Raw genomic sequence first — 27,865 nt, 5'->3', positions numbered from 1 at the left:
GCAGAACATTACGCAGAGCATCACACTTCCTCCACCAGCTTGCATTCTTCCCATAGTGCATCCTGGTGCCATCTCTTCCCCAGGTAAGCGGCGCACACACGCACCCAGCTGTCCACATGATGTAAAAGAAAACGTGATTCATCAGACCAGCCCACCTTCTTCCACTGCTCCATGGTCCAATTCTGACGCTCACGTGTACGGTGTAGGAGCTTTTGGAGGTGGACAGGCATCAGCATGGTACACTGATCAACAAGCCTTGTTCGTCCATGACCCTGTTGCTGGTTCACAGGTTGTACTTCCTTAAATTGAACTTTTCAAGTAATGAACACTACTACAGTGCACTGTTCAAATGAAATTTTGTAAACACACAACTGCACTTAAACTATGTTGAGGGTATTTTATTTTTTAGAATCATTTTATTGTGAGAACTTCATGAGAAGTGCTGTGAGAGTTCCGGAAATCTGCGACGCAAGCAAAAGAGCAGTACTCAGAAGAACGAGTGAATCGAATCAGACATCATTCTTATGTGTTTGTTTATTATAAGCCCTGAGAGAGGTCACATGACACACACAAGAGAGAACCCTTCATCATGGAGCTTTTATCAGTGTGAGAACATCATTGCAATCATTTGAACAGTGACAGCTTGCAGCATCAAAGAGCCCGATACAGTCCATCTGTATATTATCATCATATATCTTATCATGCACAGTGTCAGAGATGTTTAGAGAACGATCCAGAAAGATCCTGGACGATTTTTTAGTACAAGAGTGACATCTAGTGGACAAAACTGCCCAGTTGCACACGTGAGCTGTTGTTCCTCACAGTAACATGTTACAATGTCTGGATTTTCCATGTGACAATATATTTAAACATCTGTTATTACCTGAATATGGAAAATATTTCGATTATTTAAAAAAAAAAACAATTTAATGTGAGATTTAAAGAAACTGAGATTTAAAAAAAATTATGACACAAACCCACCGTAAGTTTTATTTCTTTGTGTGATTGATATGATTACACTTCAGTTGAAAGCTGTAAGCTCATTATGTTTATACATTCAGAGATAACTGGATTAATCGTTCATTCATTCATCGGATTCAATGGACTATTAGAAATTAAAAAATAACAACTATCCAAGTAATTCATAAAGCAGGATCAAGAAATATATACGTTTGCATCCAAATAGGCAACCATTTTTAACAGATTATAGGGCACTGTCTGGTTTGTTCTTGTTCCCTTGCCAAATCTTCTCTCTCAATTCCAGCTCTTTGTCTGTGAACGCCGCCGGACCCCAGTTGGTCATTTTCTGAGGACTTTTGCTGCCTGAAACATGGGAAATCGGATTACTCTGCGGACGTTCAAATTGTTTAATTTAATCAAAACGTTTGATAAAACCTATTGTAATTGCAAATAGTACTAGTAAGTCGCATAGTACTAACTAGTATAAAGAAATCCGGTTTGGTATCTAACCAGATAGTGGAATAGAAGTAAAGTGCAGAGGAATCTGAATTTTTAGAGTGCTGATTTAGTTTAAGCTCTATAGAGTCTGACGCCAGGTCGCCGACACTCTTACCTGGCTGGATGAGTCGAATTAGCCCTTCATGCTGCGCCACTTTATCCTTCCAGCTCTTCGTCTTGTTGGCCGCCTGCTCCAGTTTCCTTTTCACAGCCTGTGATTATATTTAATCGATCACGTATCATGTTCGCGACACGTTTTACGACGTGTACAGACAGATAACAAATGAAAGGAAAACCCTAAATAAAATGTGTTGGACCAGTGCAAGCCACCCGGCTTCAGTGCCCCTTGGCATCAAGTCTACAAGTCTCTGGAAACTTTTTCCCTTTTAAGGAAAATGGGGGGGCGGGGCTATACAGTTGTTATACAGAACTAACGAGCTGCCTTTCATGGCAATATTGTGAGTCGTAATTAAATCTATCTTTTTATGCTGGGGTATGCGAAGAAAAGAATTTCATTTTACATATGTATATGTGATCAATAAAGACTCATTATCCTTTAAGTTATATGCTTAGTAGAGGTCTAGGGACGCTACTTCAAATGTCAGTTGCAAATGAATAAGCATTTAACCACAAGATGGCGACAGAGAACAAAAAAAAAAACACAGTCCTGTGAGATCGTGAGACTCAACAACTCCATTAAATAGACGATATTAAATAAATATATCGATAAATAGTACAGGATTTCAAAGAGTTTTTTTGTGATTGTTGGAGTGGAGTTTTCGTGTTTTTGTGAAAAACTACTTGAATTGGCGAAATCTCAATGAGACCTTTAAGCTGTGCTCGTGTTCGATGCACGTGAATCGAGAAGAGCTTTAGAAGAATGCGCGTTGTGATGACGTCACATGACGCGGCATCGGCCACGAATCTGCAGTAATTTTGAAAAATCGCAAGCTCCTCCACATGTTGCGGAGTTTGCTTGATTTTGCGTTCGTTCCCGCGAGTACAAAATCGCTAAATCCTGGAGGGACTGACTAAAGGAAGTAAAATAAAACTGTAACTATTGGCAGCAATAATAATAATAATAACAATAATAATTTCTAATGCAGGCACATACTCAGTCTCTACTAGGGGGATTTTGGGAGGAACCCACACGGATAGTCATGGACCTCGTGTGTTGTAATGCATAAGATGTTTAAGATGTCAAACATGTTCTGAAGATGAATACTGAAGTGAATAATGTCTATTTGCATATAATCCTGATACTCAGGACACGTAAAACAACTAGGTGTGAACATAGTGTGTGTGTGTGTGTGTGTGTGTGTGTGTGTGTGAGTTAACTGGCCTCGTATTCCTCTAGCGCCCCCTGTCTCTGCTTTTCCAGACTGTCCAGCTGATGCATTGCCATCTGCAGGGCGCGGTCCTGCTCCAACCTCTGCTGCTCCAGCTGCTCTTTCTCCTGCTGCGTCTGACTGATGGCTCGCTGCTGCTGCAGGTGAATCTGCTCCAGCTCGGTGCGCTTCCTCACCTCTTCATCCAGGAGCCTGACACACACGTACCACACATGCAGTACACAATGTTTACAGACTTAAAGTTGCATCCATATCATATAGATAAAGTGTGTGTTTATGTATAGTACCTGGCCTGCAGTTTGCGCAGATTCTCCTCGTCCTGTCTCGTCTGTCTCTCGTCCTCTAGCGCCTCCTCCAGGCGATGGTACATGTCCTCCAGCTCCCGGACACGCTGCAGGTACAACCTGAGCTCGCCCGACATCTGATCCACCTGCTCCTCCATCTGCTGCCGCACCTAACACACACACACACACACACACACACACACACACACAGCTGAGACTCAGAACTCTCGCAGGTCCAAATGAGATCCAAGATTGTTACATTCTTTCGAACAGATTTAAAGCAGGTGGATGATTGTGTATGCGTGCGAGTATTTAAGTGTTACAGGGGCATGGTTACCATTTTTTCTTTCTCCAGGTCACTTCTGTAGTGGTTCTGTAGCTCTGTTTGAGTTCGAATTCTTCTCTGCTCCTCCATCACAGCCCTCGCCGCCGCCTCGTCCAGATTCTGACGGACAAACGGACACATTCAGTCTTCCGTGTAGAAAAATATCGATTTTTGTTAAGTACATCAGGAAGAAAATGCAAATGCCTCATGGTATAGGAAAATAATCAAACATGGGGTGGGGCGGAGATACAGTTTCAACACCAGTGGCTTTCCTCTAATTGCACAAGTGCTTTATTCCACATTTTATACCACACCAATTTGCCAATGATTAAAAAGTATGACAATTTAAATCTCTTTTTTAATCATTTGTAGTTACTTTCAATGTTTTGGAATGTCAGCAAAACACGTTCATTCCTGTTATTAGTTTATAGCAGCTATAAATAATCCCTAGTTCCCTCACCAGTCTCTCTTTTTTTCTCTCTCTAGAAGTTAATACGACAAAAAAAAAAAAAAAAAAAATTGTCGCGTTAACAAAACAAAACAAAACAAAAACAAAGTAAACTGCTCTGTAATGAAGATGTTATAGCTTTGCCTCTTTATATATGTTATAGCTTTGACTGTTACAAAGCGCTGACACTGGAGACTCCTTACAGAAAACCTCTCCATAATCAACAATCATGTTTTTCTTTATTAACTAATCAACACGTTTTTTTTTTTTTTTTATCCGTTTACGTAGAGCGCCCTGCAAATGAGCTGTTACTATAGAAACCGTAACGTATTAGAACAAGCGCATTAATAATGAATAAACCTGTGATTTGCAGCTGCATAACTGTCAGAGCTGCGGTTGTAGAAAATGAATCAACACCTTCTGACCAACCAGATTCAAGAATTTACCAGTTCAACCACAATTCATCGTGGTAGGTTTCACAGATCACATGACCATCATCACCAGAAACAACAATGCATTTTATAAGTTTCAGTTGAAAGATGTGCATCCTTTTCTTTTACATAATATAAATATTATTTATACAGTGCTGTGAAAAAGTATTTGCCCTTCTTTGATTTCTTCTGTTTTTGTGTACATCTCTTACTTAACTGTTTCAGAAATTAAAACAAAATCGAAGATAAAACAAAGGCAACCTGAGTAAACACAAAATACAGAAGTATTTTTGCATACATTTTTAAATTATGTTATTTACTGAAGCAAAAAAGATATCCGATACCGACTGGACCTTTGTGAAAATGTATTTGCCCCCCCCCGCAGTTACTAATTCCCCAAATCTATGAAACTGCATTCATTATGGGGTTCAGCTGAACTAGACACAACCAGGCCTGATTGCTGCAAACCCTGTTCAATCAAATCAACACTTAAATAGAACTTTTTCCACAGCACTGTATGCATATCCAGCAATTTCCTTTATAACCGACGAAATTTTTTTCATATCCTTTGTACATCTTTTAGATCATATCCGTAATATCTGCCGCCCCTGTAGCCCCCAGTTCCCCCTGTCCTGTTGCTTAATAATGAGAATTATTATTAATGATAATCCGTGTGGTAGTTCAACATGAGAGCTGATCTTCAGAACTATGCAGGATAGCGTTACAAGCTGAAAAGCGTATCTGCCGTCAGCACGCACCAACAGAAAAAAGAGGAACTTGATTTTCGAGCTGTAATGGAGGACAGACAGGTCTGAAAGTGAAGTGACGGGTTTAACAGATGAGGTGACTAAAAACAGGAACTTGAGTGTTTACAGAAACAGCTTCTCTTACGAGTTCGCTGCTCACATCTGTGTCCACACTTTGCATATGTGGCTCGATTTTTTTTATTTTTAAATTTTTTTTTTTTTTATCACCACGTTTATTTTGCTGTAGCCTTCGCCGATTTAAGGTGAAACTGGGTGTTACAGCAGCAGCACGATCTCAGTCACTGAGCGATAACTGAAGCGACACAAAGCAGATTTACACATATAACGCTGGAACTTATGCTAATGAAAGGCTGTTAGAGATTCTGTTAACCGAAGTCAGACTGAGTGAGTCAAATAATCGATAACGTCAGTGTGAAGGACGGATCGACCAAAAACACTAAATAAATATAGATAAAGTAGATAAGGATGGAGAAGTTGGTTGGATGACACAAAAAGCGTGCTCGTTTGTACTGCGACTGAGTCAGACACCAATGGACATGGCAAAGAAAGAGAGGAAGAATTATTTAAAAAAAAACCAGAACAGTTGTTTTGTCTTTTACAATCTTATATGAGAAGTGGAAAAAGCCAAACAGGCCATTTTCCCGTACAACACCATTCGCAGTCGCGTCACAAACCCACAAAGGATAAACTGCAAGCAACGTAAACATCTTGTAGCCTTTCGGTTCACACTAGCAGGCAAGTCGGGACCCATGACGGCTTGCGAGAGTTCATACGGTAAATAGATGTGTTTAAATTCAAAGAATAGGCGTATGCAGTGTCAGTGTTTTGCATTTTGTAGACAACTGTGGTCATAATTTCTGCAAACTATGGTTCTAGAAAAATGTGTTTAAAAGTAAGCACCAACAAAAACGACCAGGACAAGAAAATGATGTTTAGTTAGAATTTGTTTTCCGATACGTTACTGTCGATGTTTAGGAGTGATTTGGGCCGCCGTGTGCTTATATTTTAGAATATATACGTTAAGGGAAAGTGATATTTTTAGAGGGTTGTAGGGAGATGGATTGTGATTGATGTTATGAATGGACTGCAGTACCCTTCTCATGGCTTCCAGCTCTCTCTGTTTCTTCTCGTTGGCCAGCTGCAGCTCCTTCATCTGTTCCTCCATCAGCGCTTGTTCTGCCTGCAGGCGGCTGCGCAGTTCCCGTCGCCGCTGTCGAGCCTCACGGTGGGGTGCAGACAGACCCTGCCTCAGCCGGTTAATGCAGTCCTGGATGGCTGGCGCACACACACACACACTTGTCAAAACGTGTCTGAGATCAGGAGCGAGGAAAAACAAAATCAAGAAAAATCATACTTAAATGAAAGTCTGAGGTATTAAGCAGAAGTAGAGCGTGAAGTCCAAGCTTAACTGTACTCAAGTATTTAAAAGTTAGGATGTTTTCTTTTTCGACATGTACGCACACATAAATCCTCAACAATTCTTACAATAGAATTTCTATATAAATTTACTAAGTTTAGGTTAAAGTTTGGCTAGGGTTAGGGTCAGGGGTGCGGTTAGGGCTGGTGTTAGGCTCAGGGGTTGGGTTAGGGTTGGTGTTAGGGTCAGGGGTGGGGTTAGCATTCAAACCATTCCTTACAAGGAATTCGCAATTCATGGTCAGCCTGCACCTACTTAACATGCTGTAATGCCATCAGATGTACTGTATGTGCATACACTATATGACCAAAAGTTTGTGTACCCCTGACTATCACACCCATATGTGCTTTTTGAACGTCCCATTCCAGATTTATTCCCTCTTTGCTGTTATAATGTGCTCCACTCTTCTGGGAAGACTTTCCACTAGATTTTGGAGCGTGGCTGTGTGGATTTGTGTTCGTTCAGCCACAAGAGCGTTAGTGAGCTTGAGGCCAGGCGTTGATGTTGGGTGAGGAGGCTGCAGTTCCAGTTCATTTCAAAGGTGTTCAGTGGGGTTGAGGTCCGGGTTCAGTGCAGGACACTCCAGTTCTTCCAGTCCAACCTTAACACACCATGTCCTCATGGAGCTCGCTTTGGCACAGGGGTGTCGACATGCTGGAAAAGGTTTCAGCCTCTTAGTTCCAGTGAAGGGAACTTGTAACGCTACAGCATATAAAAGACATTCTATACAATTGTGTGCTGCCAACTTTGTGGTAACAGTTAGGGGAAGAACCACATGTAGGAGTGATGGTCAGGTGTCCACATACTTTTGGCCATATAGTGTAGCTGTGGAGAAAGCTAGCAAAATGGAAAAATTCAATTGGTAGCTGGACAAAAGAAAGAAAATATCCTGTTCATTATCTTTTGCGATTTGTGGAATATGATGTAAGAAGCAGAAAGTTTATTCATGGAATTAAAAATGTGACAAAGTATGAAGTACTGAAGTACTTTCCCATGGAACACTATAAAGCTGCCATACCCAGGATCCACTCTTGCCGTTTCTTTTTGTCCGAGGCGCTGATCTCCAGGCTTTTGTCTTGACATTTGATGATGAAGAGGTTTCTCTTTCCTTCTTTGTCTTGTAAAGACTGAAAAAAGAGGAAACGCTTAAGTGTCACTTGGTCAGCATCGTATTTTAAACGCAGGCCTGGTTGAGCTCTCACCTCTACACAGCAGTGACGGTCCAGTGAAATGGAGCCCTTCTTCTCAGTGCAGTCCTCGCTCACGTAGTACAAAATTGAATCGAGACGCAGCTCGAACCAGCGCTCTGTCCAGTTTTTCCTTTTGTGGCCTTTTTTCGTCATGTAGCCCTTTAGGAATGGAGAGACATAATGATATTAGAGATGCACCGATACTAAATTTCTCAGCCGATACAGATAACCAATTATTCAGAATGATATCGGCCGATACCGATACTTCTGCCTTTTATTCTTTCTTTTAAATGAATAATAATAAATTCTACAATTCTGAAAGAAATGCAAATACAAACTTTATTCTCTCCATTTCAACATGTTGTTTGACAGTAACTGTTCTCATCAACAGAACACACATTACTCTAATGAACATGAACACATGAACTCAATTCTGAAGATTAAAGTAAGATTATTAACTTATTGAATGTTATTCATTCGTATTAACATTGACTGAATTGTAAAAACCCTCCTGTTAGTCTCACGTTCACTCTCCACAAACACAAGCATTTCTACTTCATCACTGACATCAAACTGGTGATATATAATATACACTTTTTATATATTAAAATTAACTGGACATGAAATATACTACTCTACAAATATATTTTTCTGTGCAATATATACTTTTTTTGTCAACTCGTCTTCATTTAAATCTTTCAACAGTGTACTGGCGCTTTAATTCAGCGAGCGCATCTCGTGACCACTAGGTGGTGCTGTTCCGAACGCCAAAACTCGCGCTTCACTGCTGCTCACTTCCGGTGTAAAATTTTAGCAGTGCAGACATTACAAACTGCAGCTTTGTTGTCATTCCACACACGAGACATCATCTTTACACACAGCACTAAATCTATGTGTTTTCCCGCCCTCTTTTGATTGACAGGATATAATCGGCCCTGATCATCAGGCGTTTTTAAACTATCGGCACACATCTAGATATTATATAATCTCTCTCTCTCACACACACACACACGCACAGACGTTCCAATGACAGGCAAGATTTGTAATTCCGATTATGACAGTAACGGTAAACAAGAAGCTAAATTTCGTCCAGGTCACATGACCTCAATCTCATAGGAGGAGGAGTATCCTTGAGCTTTTCGAAATGTTTTAGCGGTTCTATTTATATTGCTGAACCCAAAGGCCGGGCATGCTATTATATCAAAATAATGAACTACAGGGTGGTGTGATGAAGCAGAGTTACTGTTCCCACCCTGGAGCTGATTATTTAACTATAGCAGCACGTCCTAAAGTGTTTCATTCACCTTATTCGTTCCACAGCAATGTTGTAGAACGTCCACAAGGCATGTTCATGTTCTCACTTATCTCACAGCTATAAATTTACAGATGATAAATTGAACGATAAAAACAATTCTACATTTTCCTCGACATGTTTTTGTTAAATAACAGCACATTTTTAGTCCGTTTATTATTACGTTTAGATTATATGGCGCATCCTCCGCACATGTCCCTGTGCATCAGCTGTTACTACAGAAACGATCGATTATTAGAACGAGGGATTTAACATTAAGATAAACCTGTTTTCCCGAAAATGAACACCTTTTGAACAGTCCGAATGAATAATTCAACAGCACCATGGTATAAGAGTATATATGGATGGTTATGGTGTATATGGTGCATAGGCTAACCATAGACAAGACGTTTCACACACACACACCATTTCTCACCTGTTTGAGAATATCCAGAATGAGCTCCTGGTAGACCTCGGTGATGCCCAGGCTCGTGGTCTGGCGGTCCATGCCCTTGGTGAAGTAGCCCATACCCACCAGCTCAATCAGCTCCCACACATTCAGACAATTCTGCTTCAAACTCAGCTGGGCCTTATAGTCCACAAACCTGCCCTCATTCCAGTTCCCGCTCACGGCATCCAACAGCTTCCTCAGGAAATACTCGATCTTGGGTGATGCGAAAACAACGGTTTAATAGGACTCTCAAGAGTCCGATCAAACGAATGCGTGGATATCGTAAAAGATTCGATGTTGCCGTTCGCTCACCTCTTCCATTACGATCACAAGCGGATATCGGTCTTCAGACAGGAAGTTGAAAATACACCAGACTTTGAAAGCATCTTCGTCGGAGATGAGCATGCGGTTGTTGCTGATGTTCTTACGGACGCACAGCGTCCAGCACATTTTATTCAGCTCCTGGAAATCAAACTTGCCCTGGATCTGGGATTACAAAACAGTCGGGGGATGAACTCCTTCAACTCTTCGATCAGCGAGTTCAGATTTATATTCCTCGAACTTTATACACCTTTACGATTATTTCATTCCTTGTTATTACTGAATCATACGCTTCAGGATGAATCATTGTATAAAGATCTGGGTTTAGGAACATGATCTGAATTGATTCGACTTTCTTTTTCATAATGATAATCGTCGTTTAGAGTCATTTAAAGTCGTTGTTTAATCACGTATACATTACAGCACAGTGAAATTCTTTTCTTCGTACAACCCAGCATGTCAGGAAGTTGGGGTCAGAGCCCAGGGTCAGCCATGATACAGCGCCCCCTGGAGCAGAGAGGGTTAAGGGCCTTGCTCAAGGGCCCAACAGTGGCAGCTTGGAAGCGCTGGGACTTGAACCCCCGACCTTCTGATCAGTCACCCAAAGCTTTAACTGCAAAGCCACCACTGAAAAATATAATTTGGATGACGTACAGCAGATGTGAAAATGATTGAAAACTCCATGTTATAACGATTGTATCATAAGATATGTACGACAGAGTAACTTTAACATAACCTATTAAAAATACACAAAGTAGTGGGTGATTATATATGGAGTAAAACACTCGAAGACATGTTAGGTTAGGCTTAGGTTAAGGCTCTGGGTTACTGATTGGAAGGTCAGGGGTTCAAGCCCCAGCACTGCCAAGCTGCCACTGTTGGGCTCTTGAGCAAGGCCCTTAACCCTCTCTGCTCCAGGGGGCGCCGTATCATGGCTGACCCTGCGCTCTGACCCTAACTCCCTGACATGCTGGGGTATGCGAAGAAAAGAATTTCATTGTTCTCTACTGTATATGTGACCAATAAATCATCATTATCATTATCCCTGAGGTTGTGTCGTTATTTCCCTGTAACAGAACGTCCTGAAGTGATTTATTGCTCTTGCATCACAGCAATTTGCCAATGATTAAAACTGTTTACTTATTAAACAACACGTCATGCTTGTTCTCTATTTATAATCACATCTAACGTCGGCCAACGTAAATCAATTGCGCCCATGTGATCATTGCTTGTACTTTAAAGAACGGAGTTTAAAACACATCCGGAGCTAAATCCGAACTCAAACATGTTCAATCCTGTCAAGGAAGTAAACAAAAATGTTAAAAATACCATTACGGGAGACAAATGTGTCATATCACATGAGTAAGCCGAGGAGATGAAGAAAAAGAAGAAAAAGAAGAAGAAAAAAGTCACAACCATGAGAAGGTTCCTCCTAACTGGTGATTAGTCAGCGGCGTGTTCGACCGCACATTTCTGCATGTGTGTATTCTCTGAATAACATGTTAAAGCGCTAAAATGCTAAAATAAAGACAATGGCGCAACTGTTTAAAAATAACCTGTTAGCTACTGAGTACTGAACACTTAGAAAGGAAAGTTTACATTTAAATATGACACTTTGGGAATACCCAGAAGATTTCACATGTAAAGTTTACATTTAAACGTGACCCTTTCAGCTGGCTTCAGGATTCTACTAAAGGCTATGTTATAAAAAGTTGGTTCTGGATCTTAACGAATTCTGAGTGAACTCATCCGTGTCATTTCTCATGACTGCGTTATAACTCATGGTATCATACAGTCCAGTTGCCCAGTTTAATTATTGTCACGATATTGATTTACTGCCTATTAGAAATATTGCGATATGAACATAAACGGGACGTTATTCATTAGAAAACGTTCGCCAGAGCCGTTTATGGGGAGTGAAATAATGTAAGAAATCGAATACGATTCATACATTAATGACGTGACGAGCATGCTCGTTTTATTCTTGACAATGGGAATGATTTTTAATCGTACTTTATTCGGGAACTCCAATGAAAATTTATTACTGAATTGATATTTCCAATATATACACATATTGGATCTGGAGCATGAATGCTGAGAGTGAGACAGGACGACAGACCATCATAGGGTACAAACACACACACACACATACACTCTCTCATTCACACCTAAGGGGGAATTTAGCGTAAACTATCCACCTACTAGCATGTTTTTGTGAGAAAAACATTATCGCAATAACATTGCTTAGCGCTGATTAATTTCTTCAGAAATGAATGCATCTACTCCGTCACTAACGCATTCACGCGCTTGTCTTGTGCTTTGCGGATAGTAAAAGCCACATTATATTACCATAAGACTTATATTTTGTCTCAGAAATGTCGTCTCACTCTCAACTACTACAACCCCATGGAACTGGTGATGACATCAACTAATGTAAATTCTTTTCTTTTCGTTTTGTTTTTTTTTTTTTTAAATGCATAATTTTTCTAACTCGGTAGTTATTTATATGTTTTTTTAAATGTGCCATGCTTTCTAGTACTAACTTTACTTTAACTATATATTTTTGGGCAAATTATTTAAGTTTAAGAGGTACCTTTTTTTTTTTTCAAGGAGTGGAAAGAGGAAGAGAAACAGAAGGCCGAGGAGAAATAAAAGGAGGAAGAGGAAGGGAAGGAGGATGAGGAGGCGAATGAGAAGACAAAGGAAGGCGAGGATAAAGCGCAGGAGGTGCAAGATGAAGAGGATGACGGTGATGATGACGGTAAGATGAAGGTAAGAGCAAAAAGTAGGACGTGAAAGAAGACGGAGGAAGAAAATAAACCTCAGAAAGACGACGAGGAGAAAAGAAACAATCGGGTTAAAGGTTCGTTTTCCTTTTCATGTTCGCGGAAAGGTTCCTGGAGGCACTTTATTTATTTATTTTTTAAAGATACCTCTGTCAAAAATAATCCAAAGAACCCCTTAAAAGACTCAGCAGAAACCTTTTATTATTTCTAAAGTGCAGGAGGAGCACCATGAGCATGATAAGAGCAAGATGATAAGAGGAAGAGGAGGAGGTGGACTCTACAGTAGCTACCCTGTCTAGGATGAAGGTGTTCAGATAGGGCATGTAGCCTTGCGTGGACACGGGACCTTCATCGTCGTCCTTGAAATGTTCCTCCAGCTCACAGTTCTGATGTGGAATCTGCAGCACCGTGTACAGGTTGTGCGACAGAACCTTCACAAGGCAGAGCAGACATAAAACAGTGCTTTTAGCACACACAACAGACATGGTCAAACAGATGCTGTACAGAAACCCAGCTCCGTAATGAGCAAACCAGAGGCGACGGTTCGAGATGAAAAACTCTCATGAGGAGCAAACCTTGTGAGGAACCGGACTCGGAATGAAACCAGTCCTCTTCTGAGCGACGCCGGTGACGGGACGTTATGATATGACAGTATACGGGTGTAGAAGAGGTGATGTAGATTGCAAATAAGAGTCCTGGGATGAGAACAGGACGGTCTTTATGATTACAGGTCCAAATCTACAGTATCCAGCTGCGAATTGGAGCGCAGAAACCACACGGTGCCACTGCAGCAGAAACTCTTCAGGGTACTATGTAAGGCTAAATTAGAAAACTATTCAAATGTGTAATCCAAAACCACATGGCAGGTGTTCAGGGTTATCTTAAGACAGGATGTGAAATTACTGAGAAGTGAGAATTTTTTTTTTCCCTCACCATATGTATTTCTGTCTGCACAACAGATCATGCACAAATCATATTTCTGTAAATAAGAACATGAAGTGAGCCTTCTGGTTTCATGTGAGCCAATACTTAAGGATTTGAGAAGTGACGTGTGTATGTGTGTGCGTGTGTGTGTGTGTGTGTGTGTGTGTGTGTGTTGAAAAAGTTCAGAAGACTAATTCAATTCAAATACAAATATTAGGGAGTTCATTCAGCTATATTAGGACAGGAGACCTGGAACTGGAACCGCACAGCATTTATTTTCCAGGCTGATGAGCAACTTACTAAAGCTTTAATGTCTTAATTCTTGAGACATCATATAAAAGGGGTGTGGTCAGCTTCAAACAGGAAGTTGCCCCCCAACCAAAAAAAAATCTTTATGAGCAGCTGATAAAATGGTCAAGACTAATATATCACACATATTTATGATGCGTATATGACTTTAGACATACAGTTAGTTCAAATATGAATATGAATTTTCTAATTTCATCATTTTCAAGGTGGTCATTTGGTTCAGCATGATTCAGTTTAAATGGGACAAGAAAGCTTAGACAAGGTGGAAGTTCAACGAGGTCTAATTAACTCGTTATATTAAAGGAAATGTCTGTCAGGGACACAAACAGTGCTTGTTTTAAGGGGAAATAAGTTCTTTTAAAAAAGGAGCTGTTATTTCCCCTTATAACAAAGCAGAACAATTCGCACCGACGTCATTAAACGCGCTTTTCCATGTAAATGCGCACAGAATTTGCGCACATTGCGCCAGAACCTTAACAGCGTCACTTAACATTTCCAATCCAGCTTTACTCCAAGACAAGGAAACAATCTATTTAAAAAATAATAATAATAATAATAAAAAAGTTTCTGTACACGTCAATATCTCCTGATTCATTTTGTTTGTTTACTTCCTACCTTCAACTGAGACTTGGACACTTTTCCTTTCCGGTCCACATCCAACGCGCCGAACGCGTGCCAAATCGGTTTTAATATTTCGTCTCTATGGACCATTTTACACTTGTTTACTCCTTCCAATGTACACACAGCAGTCAGAGAAAGTGGCTATGCCGAATATCCGCACAACACATACTGTGTGGTGGAAGTGCGTGAGAGAAGGGCGCCACCTATCCAGTGCGCTTTGAGGCGTGACGTCACGTGACTGAGGGCTGGGGAACTGAGCTGAGATTAGCACTGATACCAGAGGTATCATCATGGGAAATATGTTTTTGAAATGATTCTGAACTGAGAACATTTGAGCAGGACACAAAAAGTTGGGGAAATGTCCATCAAATGTAGATCTTGTTTTTTTTTTGTTTTGTTTTTTTTTAGTAAAAATGGAAAAACGAGTCATTTGTGATCCAGACTGTGAACCAGAAAGATTGGCTCATATTGCAGATCCATCCATCCATCCATCTTCTATACTGCTTATACTTCAGGGTCGAAGGGAACCTGGAGCCTATCCCAGGGAGGATCGGGCACAAGGCGGGGTACACCCTGGACGGGGTGCCAGTCTATCACAGGGCACAATCACATACACATTTACACACCCATTCATACACTACGGATCCTCTGGACATGCCAATCAGCCTACCATGCATGTCTTTGGACCTGGGGAGGAAACCGGAGCACCTGGAGAAAACCTCAGCAGCACAGGGAGAACCTACAAGCTTCGCACCCACAGGACAGCGGCGGGAATCGAACCCCCAACCCAAAGATTAGCTTCACATATCTATTTATGTACAGGGTCAGTAGATTCGGTTTGCATTTTTTCTGTTTATATTTACTCTCATTCTTGTTTCTCACTCACTCACTTTCAGTAAGCACATTATGCATGTTTTGGGGCAGTGGGAGGAAACCAGAGAACCTAGAGGAAACCTTCATGGACATGGGCAAGCTGTCCCTGCTGTGAGCTGTGAGGTGAAAACATAACTTTACGTGACTTATTAATGTTTTATATCTTCTTATTGCACTTCATATTATATCCCTCAAATTTGCTTCAGGTATCTGATTATGTATGCAGATTCTGATTGACATTTTCTCCTTCAAACTCCATTTATAGCATTTTATTTCTGTTTTTATTTAATCTCATTTTTATTTTTAGAAACTCTGCTCTATATGATTTCTCATGTTTATAACGGCTCTTTTTCTTGTTTCTCATGTCATTATTTTTTTTTCTTCATGCTTTTGTGTATTTTTATTATCATATTATCCATACACGATTCTGATCACTTTTATTGTCTATTAAATTTCCTTATGTAATTTCATTCAAATTCTTCCTGAAGTGTTCAAAATGTTACTTGCGTGATTATAATTGTGGAAATGCCCGATCCCAAACTCTGTGTGATTGCGCTTCTATTCCTTCTTGCAAATCTCAGATGAAAGATTTTCCCTTCACACAATATTATTCTTCTATATCTCTTCCTACTTACACTCACCATCCACTTTATTAGGTACACCTAATCACCTATCCATGCAGTTATCTAATCAGCCAATCATGTGGCAGCAGTGCAAATAACAACAACAATAACAACAATAACAACATGCAGATACAGGAGACTGTTGTGTGTGAAATTCTAAGGAGATGTGCAATCACACATGATGTGCAATCAGATGAATCACCCAAACCAGCCCAACTGCCACCAACAACCACACCACGTTTGGCAGGCCAAGTTACAGAGATCACATATTTTCCCTCCTGTATTGATGTTTGATGTGAACATAAACTGTGGCTCTGGGCCTGTATCGGCATGATTTTATGCATTGCACTGCTGCAACATGATTGGCTGATTAAATGTGCAGGTGTCCCTAATAAAGTGGACGGTGAGCATAAATTTCAATTGGTGTTACTTTCTGTTGCACACTTTGTAAAGCAACCTTGGGGGTTCGAAGTTTAACAGGTGCATTGAACAAACAGATAAACAGGTGTGCAAGCTGATCTTTATTGTATGAAATTACAGTACAGTGAAACTACGCTGTAACTGTCAATCAAACTATGCAGCAATTATGCACTTATAAAATTCCTGTCGCACTGTAGGAGTGTCTGTCGACAGGCTGTGCAATTTTAAAAAAGAAATAAATAATTCAGCAGCAGGTTGCGCAACAGTTTCTTCGTTCAAGCGCTTCTTCAACACAATATGACAATCACATCAGTTTAAATCTGTAATACAGGAAACTCATACATTTAAAATCTGTAAGATAATACAGATAACTCGCATATATTTTAACCATATATCTAAGAATATATCATCTGTATGGCCAAAAGTATGTGGACACCCATAACGACACCCCCTGTGCACAAAGTGAGTTCCATGAGGACATGGTGTGTTAAGGTTGGACTGGAAGAACTTGAGTGTCCTGCACAGAGCCCTGACTTCAACCCCACTGAACACCTTTGGGATGAAATCAAACCAAGCCTCCTTGACGTCCCGACATCAGTGCCTGAGCTCACGAACGCTTTTGCAGCTGAATGAATACAAATCCCCACAGCTACGCTCCAAAATCTAGTGGAAATCCTTCCCAGAAGAGTGGAGCTCATTATAACAGCAAACGAGGATTCAATCTGGAATGGGACGTTCAACAAGCTCATACGAGTTTAAAAGTCAGGTGTCCACACACTTTTGGCCATATAGTGTAGCAATACAATTATGAACATATTTCCATAAATTTCATGTATACTGACATATCATTTATTTTTTACAACTTGAAGGGTATGTTTTCTTCCAAAAATAAAACGGTCTGGATCAGAACATGGTTAAACTAACTGAGCGGTTGATCTTTTTCCCGAGCAGTCTGGACGATGTGTCGTACTTGTTTCCACTGGAGCAGGTCACGGTGCTGTAAGTGACGCTCGGTACCGCAGCTGCTGTAGACAACTGGATCTCTTTCAGCTCTCTAGACAAAAAAAAAAAAACACTCGAGCAAAGTGAGTTAAGAAAGCACGTCGAAGCCTGGTTAAGTTTACACCCCTATAAGTGCAGCCCTTACTTCAGTAGCAGTGCGTTTCTGAACTTCTGTGCATGAAGCTGCTCGCGCAGGCTGTCGGCACTCAGTTTGGAGGCAGGCTGGAGGATGGCGTGTTTACTCAGGGCTGAGGACGAAGGTCTGCTCACGGGGTCCGGATGAATCATGAGCTGCGATAAATACGTACAAATATTTTAAAAGAAAATAATCGCCGACGAGGTGGTGTGACGAAGTAGAGTTACTGTTACTAGCCCAAAGTCGATTATTCCTGAAGTGTTTTATTCCTCTAATGCCACAACAATTGCTAACAATTGCATTTTTTTAAAAATCATAAATGAAAGTCGCACTTTTTATCCATTTACAGTTACAATTAATGTCTGCGAAAGTTTTCATTAAAGCAGCTAGAAACAGTTGTCCCCTCACCAGCGTCTCTTTTTCTGTCTTGTGAAGTTAATAAGTCTAAGTGCTGACACTGGAGACTCCTTAACTTATAAATGTTAAATAAACGTCTGTTTACCATTTCTGTGATTTGAAGCTGTTACTATAGAAACGCTAATGTATTTATATAAACCTGCCAGACCTGCTGTTATAGGATACTAATCGACACTTTCTGACCACAGTCTCGTGTTGGATATCTGCTCACAACTGCTCAATGCAAGAAACCTCACAAGTGTCATGCTTATCAGAGACTCATCGAGATGTAACAAACCTTAAGAAGTTGTTGAAATTCTTCCGACAGCACCTGAGCTAAGGTTGGGGATTTCCCTCTGAGTATTGCGTGCCACATTTCCCCATTCCTCAGGAGTGCTTTTGCCCCACAGGCAGTTAGCACTGTGAGCGCCAGTGCGAAAACATCTGCTTTAGGTAGATTCCTGTAGTCCTGAAAGACCGGCATGCTTAGTTCATCGAGTGTATATAGAAAGATCAATTAGCATAGAGGAGTAATGTCTTACCACTTGCAGGATCTCATTGGCTAAAAATCTGCTGGATCTATCTTCCACTCTTGGTCTGTTCACATGAGTCACATGACTAAGATCTCCTAAAGAAGGAAGGAAGTGTTGTTATTATAATCAGAAATTTCTCAAACTGCAGCATGAAGTGCAAACTTTGTCACAAACCTATTTTGTACACAACATCTGCACGTGATCCATGGACATCTGCGTTATGAACAGCCGCTCTCATCGATATAAATATATTACCTGCAAACAGAGAGGACATGATGCTTTAGAATAAACTATCCCGGATAAACCAGGACTACATTCTTAGATCTGTCTGACCTACTTGGTTTGATGTCCATATGAGCGAGAGAAGCAAAGTGGATTTACTTCAAACCCCGGGACACCTGCACCAGCAAATCCTTCAGCTGATCTTCTGACCATGCAGAATAATACCTCACCACATGGGGGTGCTGTCCCAAGACGGCACGGACGTATACCTCACGTAAAGCGTTTTGTCTGTCAGGAGAACTGCGTTTCATTGGTTAATTCATGCGTATTCAGTAAGATGGTTTCAGTAAAAAGTGGAAAAAATATCCTACCAGAATACTACCAGTTAATTAAACACCAATGTCACTAACAGTTCTGCTTATACGTATAGGGCCTTACGTACAAGCAGTTAATAATTATATATGGTTAATAACAATGTCTGACAATTCCACATGCACTTCAGGTTAAAAAATATTCCCTAAAATGTAATCTTACTGTGTGATCTTACAAAGCACTGTGAAAAGGACGGTTCGAGTGGCCAAAAAATCTCCAAGGATCACAGCTGGAGAATTGCAGAAGTTAGTTGTGTCTTGGGGTCAGAAAGTCTCCAAAACTACAATCCGAAGTCACCTACATCACCACAAGTTGTTTGGAAGGGTTTCAAAAAAAAAAAAACCCTCTACTCTCATCCAAAAACAAACTCAAGCATCTTCAGTTCGCCAGACACTACTGGAACTTCAAATGGGATCGGGTTCTATGGTCAGATGAAACCAAAATAGAGCTTTTTGGCAATAAACACCAGAGGTGGTTTTAGCACACAGAGAGGTAGCCATATGGAAAAGTACCTCATGCCCACGTTAGATATGGTGGTGTGTTACGCCACGGCCAGCAGATGGCACTGTGGCGCTGCTTACTAGAGACTGAACTGGGTGAAGTGGACACGTGACGTTTGTTTTGGTTTGTTCGCTTCATGTTTGAGTTGTCGTTAATTTGCCCCAGGTGTCCATGTTTAGTATTAATTATGTTGGGTATTTAAACCCCTCTGGTGGATGCGCACGTCGCGCGATATTATTATTAGTAACGTAGATTCCAGTGTGATAGATATCGGTGTTAACGGTGTAGCATGCTAGCGGTCTCATTTCCATGTCCTGTTTCCTGCCTCGACTTTAGTCTCATGTTTACTCGTATCTAATTCTGTAAAGACCTCGTTACCTGTGTTTGGTTTGTTTGTTTGTTTGTTTGTTTATGAATAAAGACAGTGCTCCTGTGCCTACTTCCTGCCCACTGTCCTGTTTCGTTACAGAATATCGCGCCGAAGCAATGGAAGTAGCAGGAGAACCCCGAGTCAGGAAATTTCTTTATTACTGGAACTTCTTGACACCGGAGGAGTACTACGCCTGGCAGCGCAAGCAGCAGGAGGAGCACCAAGCTGTGGTCAGGAGACAGCAGGTGGAGTATGAAGCTGCGCAATGGAGGCAGCAGATGAAGTGGTTGGAGGAAGAAGTAAATCAGCTGCTCTGTAACTTACCGCTTCAACCCCGTCCTGTGGAGCAGAACAATGCTCCACCTTGCTGCCCTGTGGAAGATCCATTCATGCTGCCCAGTCTGGAACTGAAGGCTAGCCCACAACTTTTTTTGGGGGGGGGCAATGGGGACAGTGGAGCTCCAGCCTGAGGCCTACGGTGAGGTCTCGGCTGTGGAGCTCCCCCCGGAGGTCAACCCGGCGACCTCGGAGCTCCAGCCGGAGGCCTACGGCGAGGTCTCGGCTGTGGAGCTCCCCCCGGAGGTCGACCCGGCGACCTCAGAGCTCCAGCTGGAGGCCTACGGCGAGATCTCAGCTGTGGAGCTCCTGCCCGCCGAAGAAGCCGTCCCGCTGTCTAGCCCGGCCGAGGAGGCCGTCCCGCTGCCCTGCACAGCTGAGGAAGCTGTCCTGCTGTCCAGCTCAGCGGTCGAGGAGGCCGTCCTGCTGCCATGTCCGGCCTAGGAGGCTGTCCTGAGCTCCAGTCCAGTTCCGGTCCTTCCAAGTTCCAGCCCCGCTGGGGACTCCGCCAGCCTTCCAGCCTTACTGAAGACTTCACCCAGCGTTCCAGTGCCGTCGGGGGCGGCGCCCAGCGTTCTCATGCCGCCAGGGGTGGTGCTTCGCCGGTCTGCTGCCCGGCGGAGGCCGCCTCGTTTTCTGTGTCAGCGAGAGATAGCTTTCCCAGGGGTCCAGGACCCCCGTTGGAGGGGGGGGGTTATGTTACGCCACGGCCAGCAGATGGCACTGTGGCGCTGCTTACTAGAGACTGAACTGGGTGAAGTGGACACGTGCCGTTTGTTTTAGTTTGTTCGCTTCATGTTTGAGTTGTCGTTAATTTGCCCCAGGTGTCCATGTTTAGTATTAATTATGTTGGGTATTTAAACCCCTCTGGTGGATGCGCACGTCGTGCGATATTATTATTAGTAACGTAGATGCCAGTGTGATCGATATCGGTGTTAACGGTGTAGCATGTAGGTTTAGCATGCTAGCGGTCTCATTTCCATGTCCTGTTTCCTGCCTCGACTTTAGTCTCATGTTTACTCGTATCTAATTCTGTAAAGACTGCGTTACCTGTGTTTGGTTTTGTTTGTTTATGAATAAAGACAGCGCTCCTGTGCCTACTTCCTGCCCACTGTCCTGTTTCGTTACATGGTGGATCTTTAATGTTTTGGGGCTGTTTTTCTGCCGGAGAACCTGGTCATTGTGTTAGGATACATGGCATCATGGACTCTATCAAATATCAACAGATATTAAATGAAACCCTGACTGCCTCTGCCAGAAAGCTTAAAATGGGTCATGGTTGGATCTTCCAGCAGGACAATGATTCAAAACATACGTCAAAATGTTCTTTTGTTTACGAATAAGTGTAAGTCTCTGTTGACAGCACTTGTAAATACCTAGAGTGTGCTGATTGAAGTTGAATGCTCCACCCTTTCAACCATATCTCTGTTAATGATAAAACTGGAAGGATGGCTCAGTATTCTGGAAGAGCTCAAAACCAGTTCCTTAGTCTTAAGCCTTAGTACTAAGGTGGAAAAAGTTATCATCAAACCATGTACTAAAATGTGCTATGGAGCGTTGATAGCCCAAAAAAGAATCATTGTCCTGATTTAGCAATGCAAGAATGGCAGTGTCATCTGCATATTTAAAGTAATGAGTGGTGGTGACTGGACTCTGACAGTCATTTGTATAGAGAATATAGAGAGGCGGACTAAGTACACACCCCTGAGGGGCGCCAGTGTTGAGAACAATAATGGGTGATAATGCATTGCCCACCTTTACCACTTGTGGTCTTTTAGAAAGGAAATTATAAATCCAGTGTACTAGTGGTGATGGAACTTGCAGACACTGTAGTTTCTTGATTAGCTGATGACGCTGAATTGAGTTAAAGGCGGAGCTAAAGTCAATGAAAAGTGGTCTGGCATAATTTCCAGGAATATCCAGGTGTTGAAGAAGACAGTGCAAAAGACAAGCCACTGCATCCTCTGTACCTCTCTTCCGCTTATATGCAAATTGGAGGCAATCCAAAAAGGGTGAAACATATGAAAGCATAATGTTTTGAACCATTTTCTCAAAGCTTTTCTTTATGATTGAAGTTAATGACACCGGTCTGTAGTGATTTAACTCTGTTGGATGAGGTTTTTTTGGGAACAGGAATAACAACTGATGTTTTGCATGTGACTGGTATTGTTGAAGTACAAAGTGATCGAAGAAAAAGAGAATGAAGAATGGGGGAAGGCTGAAGGCTGGATTGAAGGCTGGCAATGCGTAATCAAGCCAACAGCTGTTGAAGTCACCAAGAAGTAGTATTGGAGCATCCGGGTATTTTCTGAGCATAGTCTGTGTATTACATTGGGCGGCTGTGGCTCAGTTGGTAGAGCGGGCTGTCCACTAATTGTAGGGTTGGCGGTTTGATTCCTGGCCCACATACCGAAGTGTCCTTGGGCAAAACACTGACCCCCAAGTTGCTCCAGATGGCAAGTTAGCACCTTGCATGGCAGCTCTGCTTGTGTGTGAGAGAGAGTGTGAGAGAATGGGACACAGTGTAAAGCGCTATATAAGTGTGCCATTTACCATTTATCTGCTCAGGCGCTACCTTGACATTGGCGCAGCTAAGCACAACAGTCGAGAACTCACTCGGGAGGTAAAAGGCACGGGCGGACAGGGTGAGTGGGTCCGGATTACAAGATTGCCCATGTACTTTGATGTTAGTACACCACCTCGAGTTGATATGCATACACCCTGTTCTTTCCCCCGAATTACTGGTTCTTCCCAAAAGATCTCAAAACCGTCCAGGCTAACCTCGGTATCCGGGACAGACTCATTCAGCCAGGACTCTGTCAAAGTGAGAATGCATGCCTCCCTGAACGATACATCCGTCAGACATTTCACATGCAACAAGTCCATTTTGTTTTTCAATAAACGAACATTTGAAAGGACGGTTGAGGGTAGTGGAGGTTTAAAAGGACGCCTTCTAAGTCTGCAACGAACCTCTTTAAGTCAGATGTTAATGTTATATCCAGCGGAATGGCGATAGATGGGTTCAGTTAGCAGTGGATAGAGTTACGGAGGAGTAGACGTTCATCCCGTGAATAGTCAAGTCCATGCCCCGCTCTGACGTTATTTAATTGAATACTCCAAACAGCGCAGTCACTAAAAATCCATGTAGTTATAAAAATAATCCAAATCCAACTTGTACAATTCATCATGATGTTTCAGCCGTACAAAAACAGACAAACAACAACAAACAAACGAACACACAACGCACTACGCATGTGCCGAGACCCAAAGTCTGTGTAAAATGTTAATCTAGAGGGCAAACATTAGCTACCTACCTAGCTGGACTATTATGTCACATTGCCTAGCTTTGAGAAATCAATATTAAGATATACTTCTTGTAGTGAAAGGCAACATACAAATTAGCACAAAAAAAAAAAAGAATCCGTTAAGCCATTTTCAGTTGGTGCTCTTAACCTGGTCATGGTTACAATGAATCCCACACCTATCCCAATCTCAACAGCAAGTGGCTCCAGTGGCACAATAAGTGTATTCTTATTATATAGTATAGAGGTATTTATATGTTTATATTACATTTACCCATACCACCCCACTCCCAAAACAAACAAACAACAAACAAACAAACAAACCTCCCCAACTAGAGTCCCCCAGTGTATCTTGGCCATTTCCACCACTGACTAGACTAGACTGACTGAAATGTTAAACAATAATAATCTTATGGTCTGAAAATGTCTACAGTTTCCAGTGACTAAAATTTTAACGGTTTTCAGTGACTAAAATTAGACTAAAATACTTCTGGTTTTCTTCGACTAAGATAAGACTAAAATGCCCAAACTTTTAGTCAACTAAAACTTGACTGAAAACAGAATTAGGTTGACTAAATATGATTAAAAAAAGAAAAACTATCAAGGACGTTTTACACAGGACTAAGACTAAAAATGGCTGACAAAGTTAACACTAATTCACACCTACAATCAACATAGAGCCTTTCTTCGGCTGTCTGAAGAAACCAGACAACCTGGATGAAACCCACACAATTCATCAGAATCGCACTCGTTCAGGGCTCCAGTGGCGCAATTGGTCAGCGTGTGGTACTTATACAGCAGTACAGGTGAAGCAATGCTGAGGTTGTGAGTTCAAGCCTCACCTAGAGCATAGATTTTAAACACAGCCTCCAAACTTTCAGTGTGTCCTGATTATACTGCAGTATAAAGAGCACCAACTCTCTTAATGATTATGGATGTATTGTGCTGGAAGAATTATATGTTCATTAACCGCAGTTTCTTCTTACCTGGCAAAAACATGCCAGTAGCTGGATTGGCTAAAATAACTTGGGGTGTGAATGTGTGTGTATTGCTTCCAGGGTGTATCCTTACCTCACACCTAGTGTATCTGGAAAAGGCTCTTGGTCCACCACAAGCTCTCATCAAGATGAATCACTTACTAAAAATGCGTGAAGTGACCGAGTGGGAAGGTTATATGTTCATTCATCTACAATAACCGCTGTATCATGGTCAGGTTTGAGGTGGATCCAGAGTCTATCCCTGGACACAAAAATCATGGTTGGTCAAAGTCCTGACCAATTTCTACAAATGCACCATGGAGCGCATCCTGACTGCATGCATGACTGTCTGGTTTTGAGCTGAACTCATTAATGGCAACAAACTCCCGGCCTTACAGGACATCTTCCACACACAATGTCTGAGGAAGGTTCGCAAAATCATCCAGCACACAGATTACTTAGTGCTCTTAACCTGGTCATGGTTACAGTGAATCCCACACTTATCCCAATCTCAACAGCAAGTTGCTCCAGTGGCGCAATTGGTCAGTGCGTGGTACTTATACAGCAGTACAGGTGAAGCAATGTTGAGGTTGTGAGTTCATAGTCCAAGAGTTTTCTTAAATCTAAAGACAAACTGCCATAACTAGTTCTGAATGGATAGCTACAATATGGCCACAACTCAGACGTTAGTTCCATATCTCTCATTGCCAAGCTAGAACATCTCAGCATTATGCTGAGCCTTATATTTGTAAAATCACTTAGTTGTCCTTAGCCCTAATGTAGTGTAAAGGAACAAAATGCTGTGCAACTTTACTCACTTTCACTCGCATTTATAACAGTCTGTCACAACGTGAGGTTTCACAACGAACTCGGCGGGAGGATATGCAAGTGAATGTAACGTTAACGGTCAAAAACTGGACCCTGACGTTAGCCTAGCCTACTTCGTGGGTGTGCAAATATCAAAAGTTGATTGACGTTCTTAAGAACAAACCAAGCCATGGTATGATGCCTTCTATACTAAGCTAAGGTCACCTGCTATTCAGGGATCTAGTTACTTACTGTCTGAAAAAAAATCTTCTATGTTCTGCTACACTTTTCTACGCTTGGCTGCTGTCTCCATTTCTTACAGACTGAGCTGCTAAAATATATCAACGAACTTGCGTTGAGTATGGGCTCAACAAAGTGTACAATTGGAGGGGGGCAGACACGTATTTTCCTTAACAAACGGAAATATATTAAAAAGGAATAGACATAAATAAATAGAATAGATGAAGAAAAGACAGATCCGTTTGCAGGGTTCATTAAAGGGGGACATATAGAAAATATTTTTTTCTGTATAATAGGGGGGACAGATTGGTATTTCCTCAACATTGGGGGGACACGACCCCCCCAAGAATGTGTGGTTACGCCCATGTTTCATGACATGAAAGACGTGCTCTGTTCAGCTATTGGCCAAATTCCTGCCTCTCAACCATTAGCTTCCTCTCAGTATGAAGGCGGAGCGTTGTTCTGTACAGCGTCAACATGAGTCAAAACAATGCCCATGGCCATATAAGCTATTTTTTAAATTTCATGTTATCACATTGTTTCGTATTACATGGTCATTCAAATGTATGAATGATGGCAGAAGGTACAATCATGGCATCTGATATTTTATTTTATTCCATGGACATTCAAAAGAATGTAGGGAAACATGTAAAACGTGCTCAAAGTGAAAACCAATTTTATTTACATGCATTTATGTGATGTTAATAGTGTGTGTTTTTTTTCAGTGTATTAAAGTCTGCATTCATAGTAACACTGTTTTGAATGCTATTAAGTGTAGGATTTACACTGATATAGTTCTGATCATTTGTTAGAGCCTCACTGACTAATAGCCTCCTTACACAGCCAATGACGTTTGGTGGAAGGCCTACACTGGGTTGTTGTGAAATAGAGAGAGCAAGAAAAGAGAGAGAGAGAGAGAGAGAGAGTATAAAAGGTTAATGTTGGGTAAAGTGATTTGGCCTACTACAAACACTTTTAGGAAAAATACTTGTGGCAAAAGGGGTGTGGTCGAACAGCAGCTGTGGATGAAGAAAGGAGGCAGACACACACACACACACACACACACACACACACACACACACGTGCATATGCACACAGGGTTCTATAGTAGTATTTTACATGAATTTTGCATTACTGAAATCACCGGGAGTGCAAAATTTTACTTGCTTTTGTATATACACTCACCAGCCACTTTAATAAGAACATCTTAGTAATACTGGGTAGGACCACTTTTGCTATGAGAACAGCTTCAGTTCCTCATGATATGGATTTCACATGGTGTTGGAAACATTCCTTCGAGATGCTGGTCCATTTTAACATGATGACATCACATAATTGAAAGAAAACATTCCCCACTCCATTATACCTCCAGCAGCATGCAGCCTGGACTGTTGACACAATTTAGGTTCACACTGCTCATGCCAGTTTCTGAGCCTATCATCTACATGTCACAACAGAAATCAAGATTTATCAGATCAAGCAAAGTTTTTCCAATCTTAACCTGTCCAGTTTCAGTAATTTCCTGTTCTTGGCTGACAGAGAGGAGTGGAACCTAAATTGGTTGTTGCTTGTCCACCTTATTTATCTTAATGATGTTGCAAGATGTCGTTACTGTAGCCATACTGTCCTAACTCAAGACATTGCTGTGTGTGAAGATTAGTTTCTAAAAATTCTCAAACCTGCTTTTCAGGCACCAACAACCATACCACTATCACTGAGATCAATGAGATCATATTTCTTCACCATTGTAATGTTTGATGTGAATACTAACTGAAGCTCTTGCCTGTATCTGCATAATTTTATGATTTGTGCTGCTGGCACATGAATTAGCTTAGTTCTTTTTTCCAATGCATCCTGGAAAAACAAACAAGATGCGACACTACTGAGTAGACCAATGCAAAATTTATTCAAAATACAAATTTTCCTAAAAAAGTCTTGAGGAAGGCCAAAAACCGATGAAATTGGATCCAAGGCATTTTATACAGTGTTACAACACTGAAACAACCATTGACATTAACATTTAATTACATATGCTTCAACAGTTAAAAAATATATTTAAAAAAGTAATAATAATAATAATAATAATAATAATAATAATAATAGTAATAATAATAATAATGATAATAATGATAATAATAATAAATAATGTCTCATTTATATATCACCTAACTGGTTGGTTTACAATTACTATATATAATATATATAATAATATATATACATCCATCCATCCATCCATCTTCAACCGCTTACTCCTTTTCAGGGTCATGGGGAACCTAGAGCCTATCCCAGGGAGCATCGGGCACAAGGCGGGGTACACCCTGGACAGGGTGCCAGTCCATCGCAGGGCATAATAATATATATATATATATATATATATATATAT

The 27,865-nt window shown here is 41.3% G+C and overlaps 2 protein-coding genes, 1 non-coding gene and 1 pseudogene across 4 annotated transcripts; 2 read left to right on the top strand and 2 right to left on the bottom strand.

Moving 5' to 3' along the window:
- Nucleotides 1-516: 516 nt before the first annotated feature.
- swap70a (switching B cell complex subunit SWAP70a) lies at nt 517-14,553 on the bottom strand. Its single transcript, XM_053634752.1, has 12 exons — nt 14,367-14,553; nt 12,809-12,949; nt 9,724-9,897; nt 9,397-9,624; nt 7,682-7,828; nt 7,498-7,606; nt 6,156-6,337; nt 3,429-3,536; nt 3,095-3,261; nt 2,801-2,999; nt 1,574-1,670; nt 517-1,323 (listed from the first exon to the last, which is right to left on the bottom strand). The coding sequence occupies exons 1-12, from the start codon at nt 14,460-14,462 to the stop codon at nt 1,205-1,207; spliced, it is 1,767 nt and encodes a 588-aa protein (XP_053490727.1). The 5' UTR covers nt 14,463-14,553; the 3' UTR covers nt 517-1,204.
- On the top strand, nt 14,483-21,482 carry LOC128613710 (fibrous sheath CABYR-binding protein-like). Of its 2 annotated transcripts, none has more exons than XM_053634754.1 (2): nt 14,483-15,363; nt 19,920-21,482. In XM_053634754.1, the coding sequence occupies exon 2, from the start codon at nt 20,265-20,267 to the stop codon at nt 20,598-20,600; it is 336 nt and encodes a 111-aa protein (XP_053490729.1). In that variant the 5' UTR covers nt 14,483-15,363; nt 19,920-20,264; the 3' UTR covers nt 20,601-21,482. The 2 variants fall into 2 exon arrangements, 1 of the variants encoding a protein (XP_053490729.1); XR_008386927.1 differs by lacking the exon at nt 14,483-15,363 and adding an exon at nt 19,548-19,573.
- Nucleotides 16,379-19,594, bottom strand: LOC128613709 (wee1-like protein kinase; annotated as a pseudogene).
- Nucleotides 21,483-24,215: 2,733 nt separating the features above from the next.
- On the top strand, nt 24,216-24,308 carry trnai-uau (transfer RNA isoleucine (anticodon UAU)). The gene is given in 2 exon segments: nt 24,216-24,253; nt 24,273-24,308. It is a non-coding gene; the product is annotated as a tRNA-Ile (tRNA).
- The last annotated feature ends 3,557 nt before the right edge of the window (nt 24,309-27,865 follow it).

Source organism: Ictalurus furcatus, chromosome 10 (assembly GCF_023375685.1).
Source record: "Ictalurus furcatus strain D&B chromosome 10, Billie_1.0, whole genome shotgun sequence".
NCBI classification, from domain to species: domain Eukaryota; kingdom Metazoa; phylum Chordata; class Actinopteri; order Siluriformes; family Ictaluridae; genus Ictalurus; species Ictalurus furcatus.
This window is presented reverse-complemented; position numbering and strand designations above follow the sequence as displayed.

Coding starts and splice junctions, on each gene's coding strand:
- swap70a (XM_053634752.1), bottom strand. CDS start 14,462: ATGGTCCATAGAGACGAAATATTAAAACCGATTTGGCACGCGTTCGGC. Junction 9,898..12,808: donor ACACCTTCATCCTAGACAGG/GTAGCTACTGTA, acceptor TTGTAATCCCAG/ATCCAGGGCAAGTTTGATTT. Junction 3,000..3,094: donor CTGCGCAAACTGCAGGCCAG/GTACTATACATA, acceptor CGTGTGTGTCAG/GCTCCTGGATGAAGAGGTGA.
- LOC128613710 (XM_053634754.1), top strand. CDS start 20,265: ATGGGGACAGTGGAGCTCCAGCCTGAGGCCTACGGTGAGGTCTCGGCT.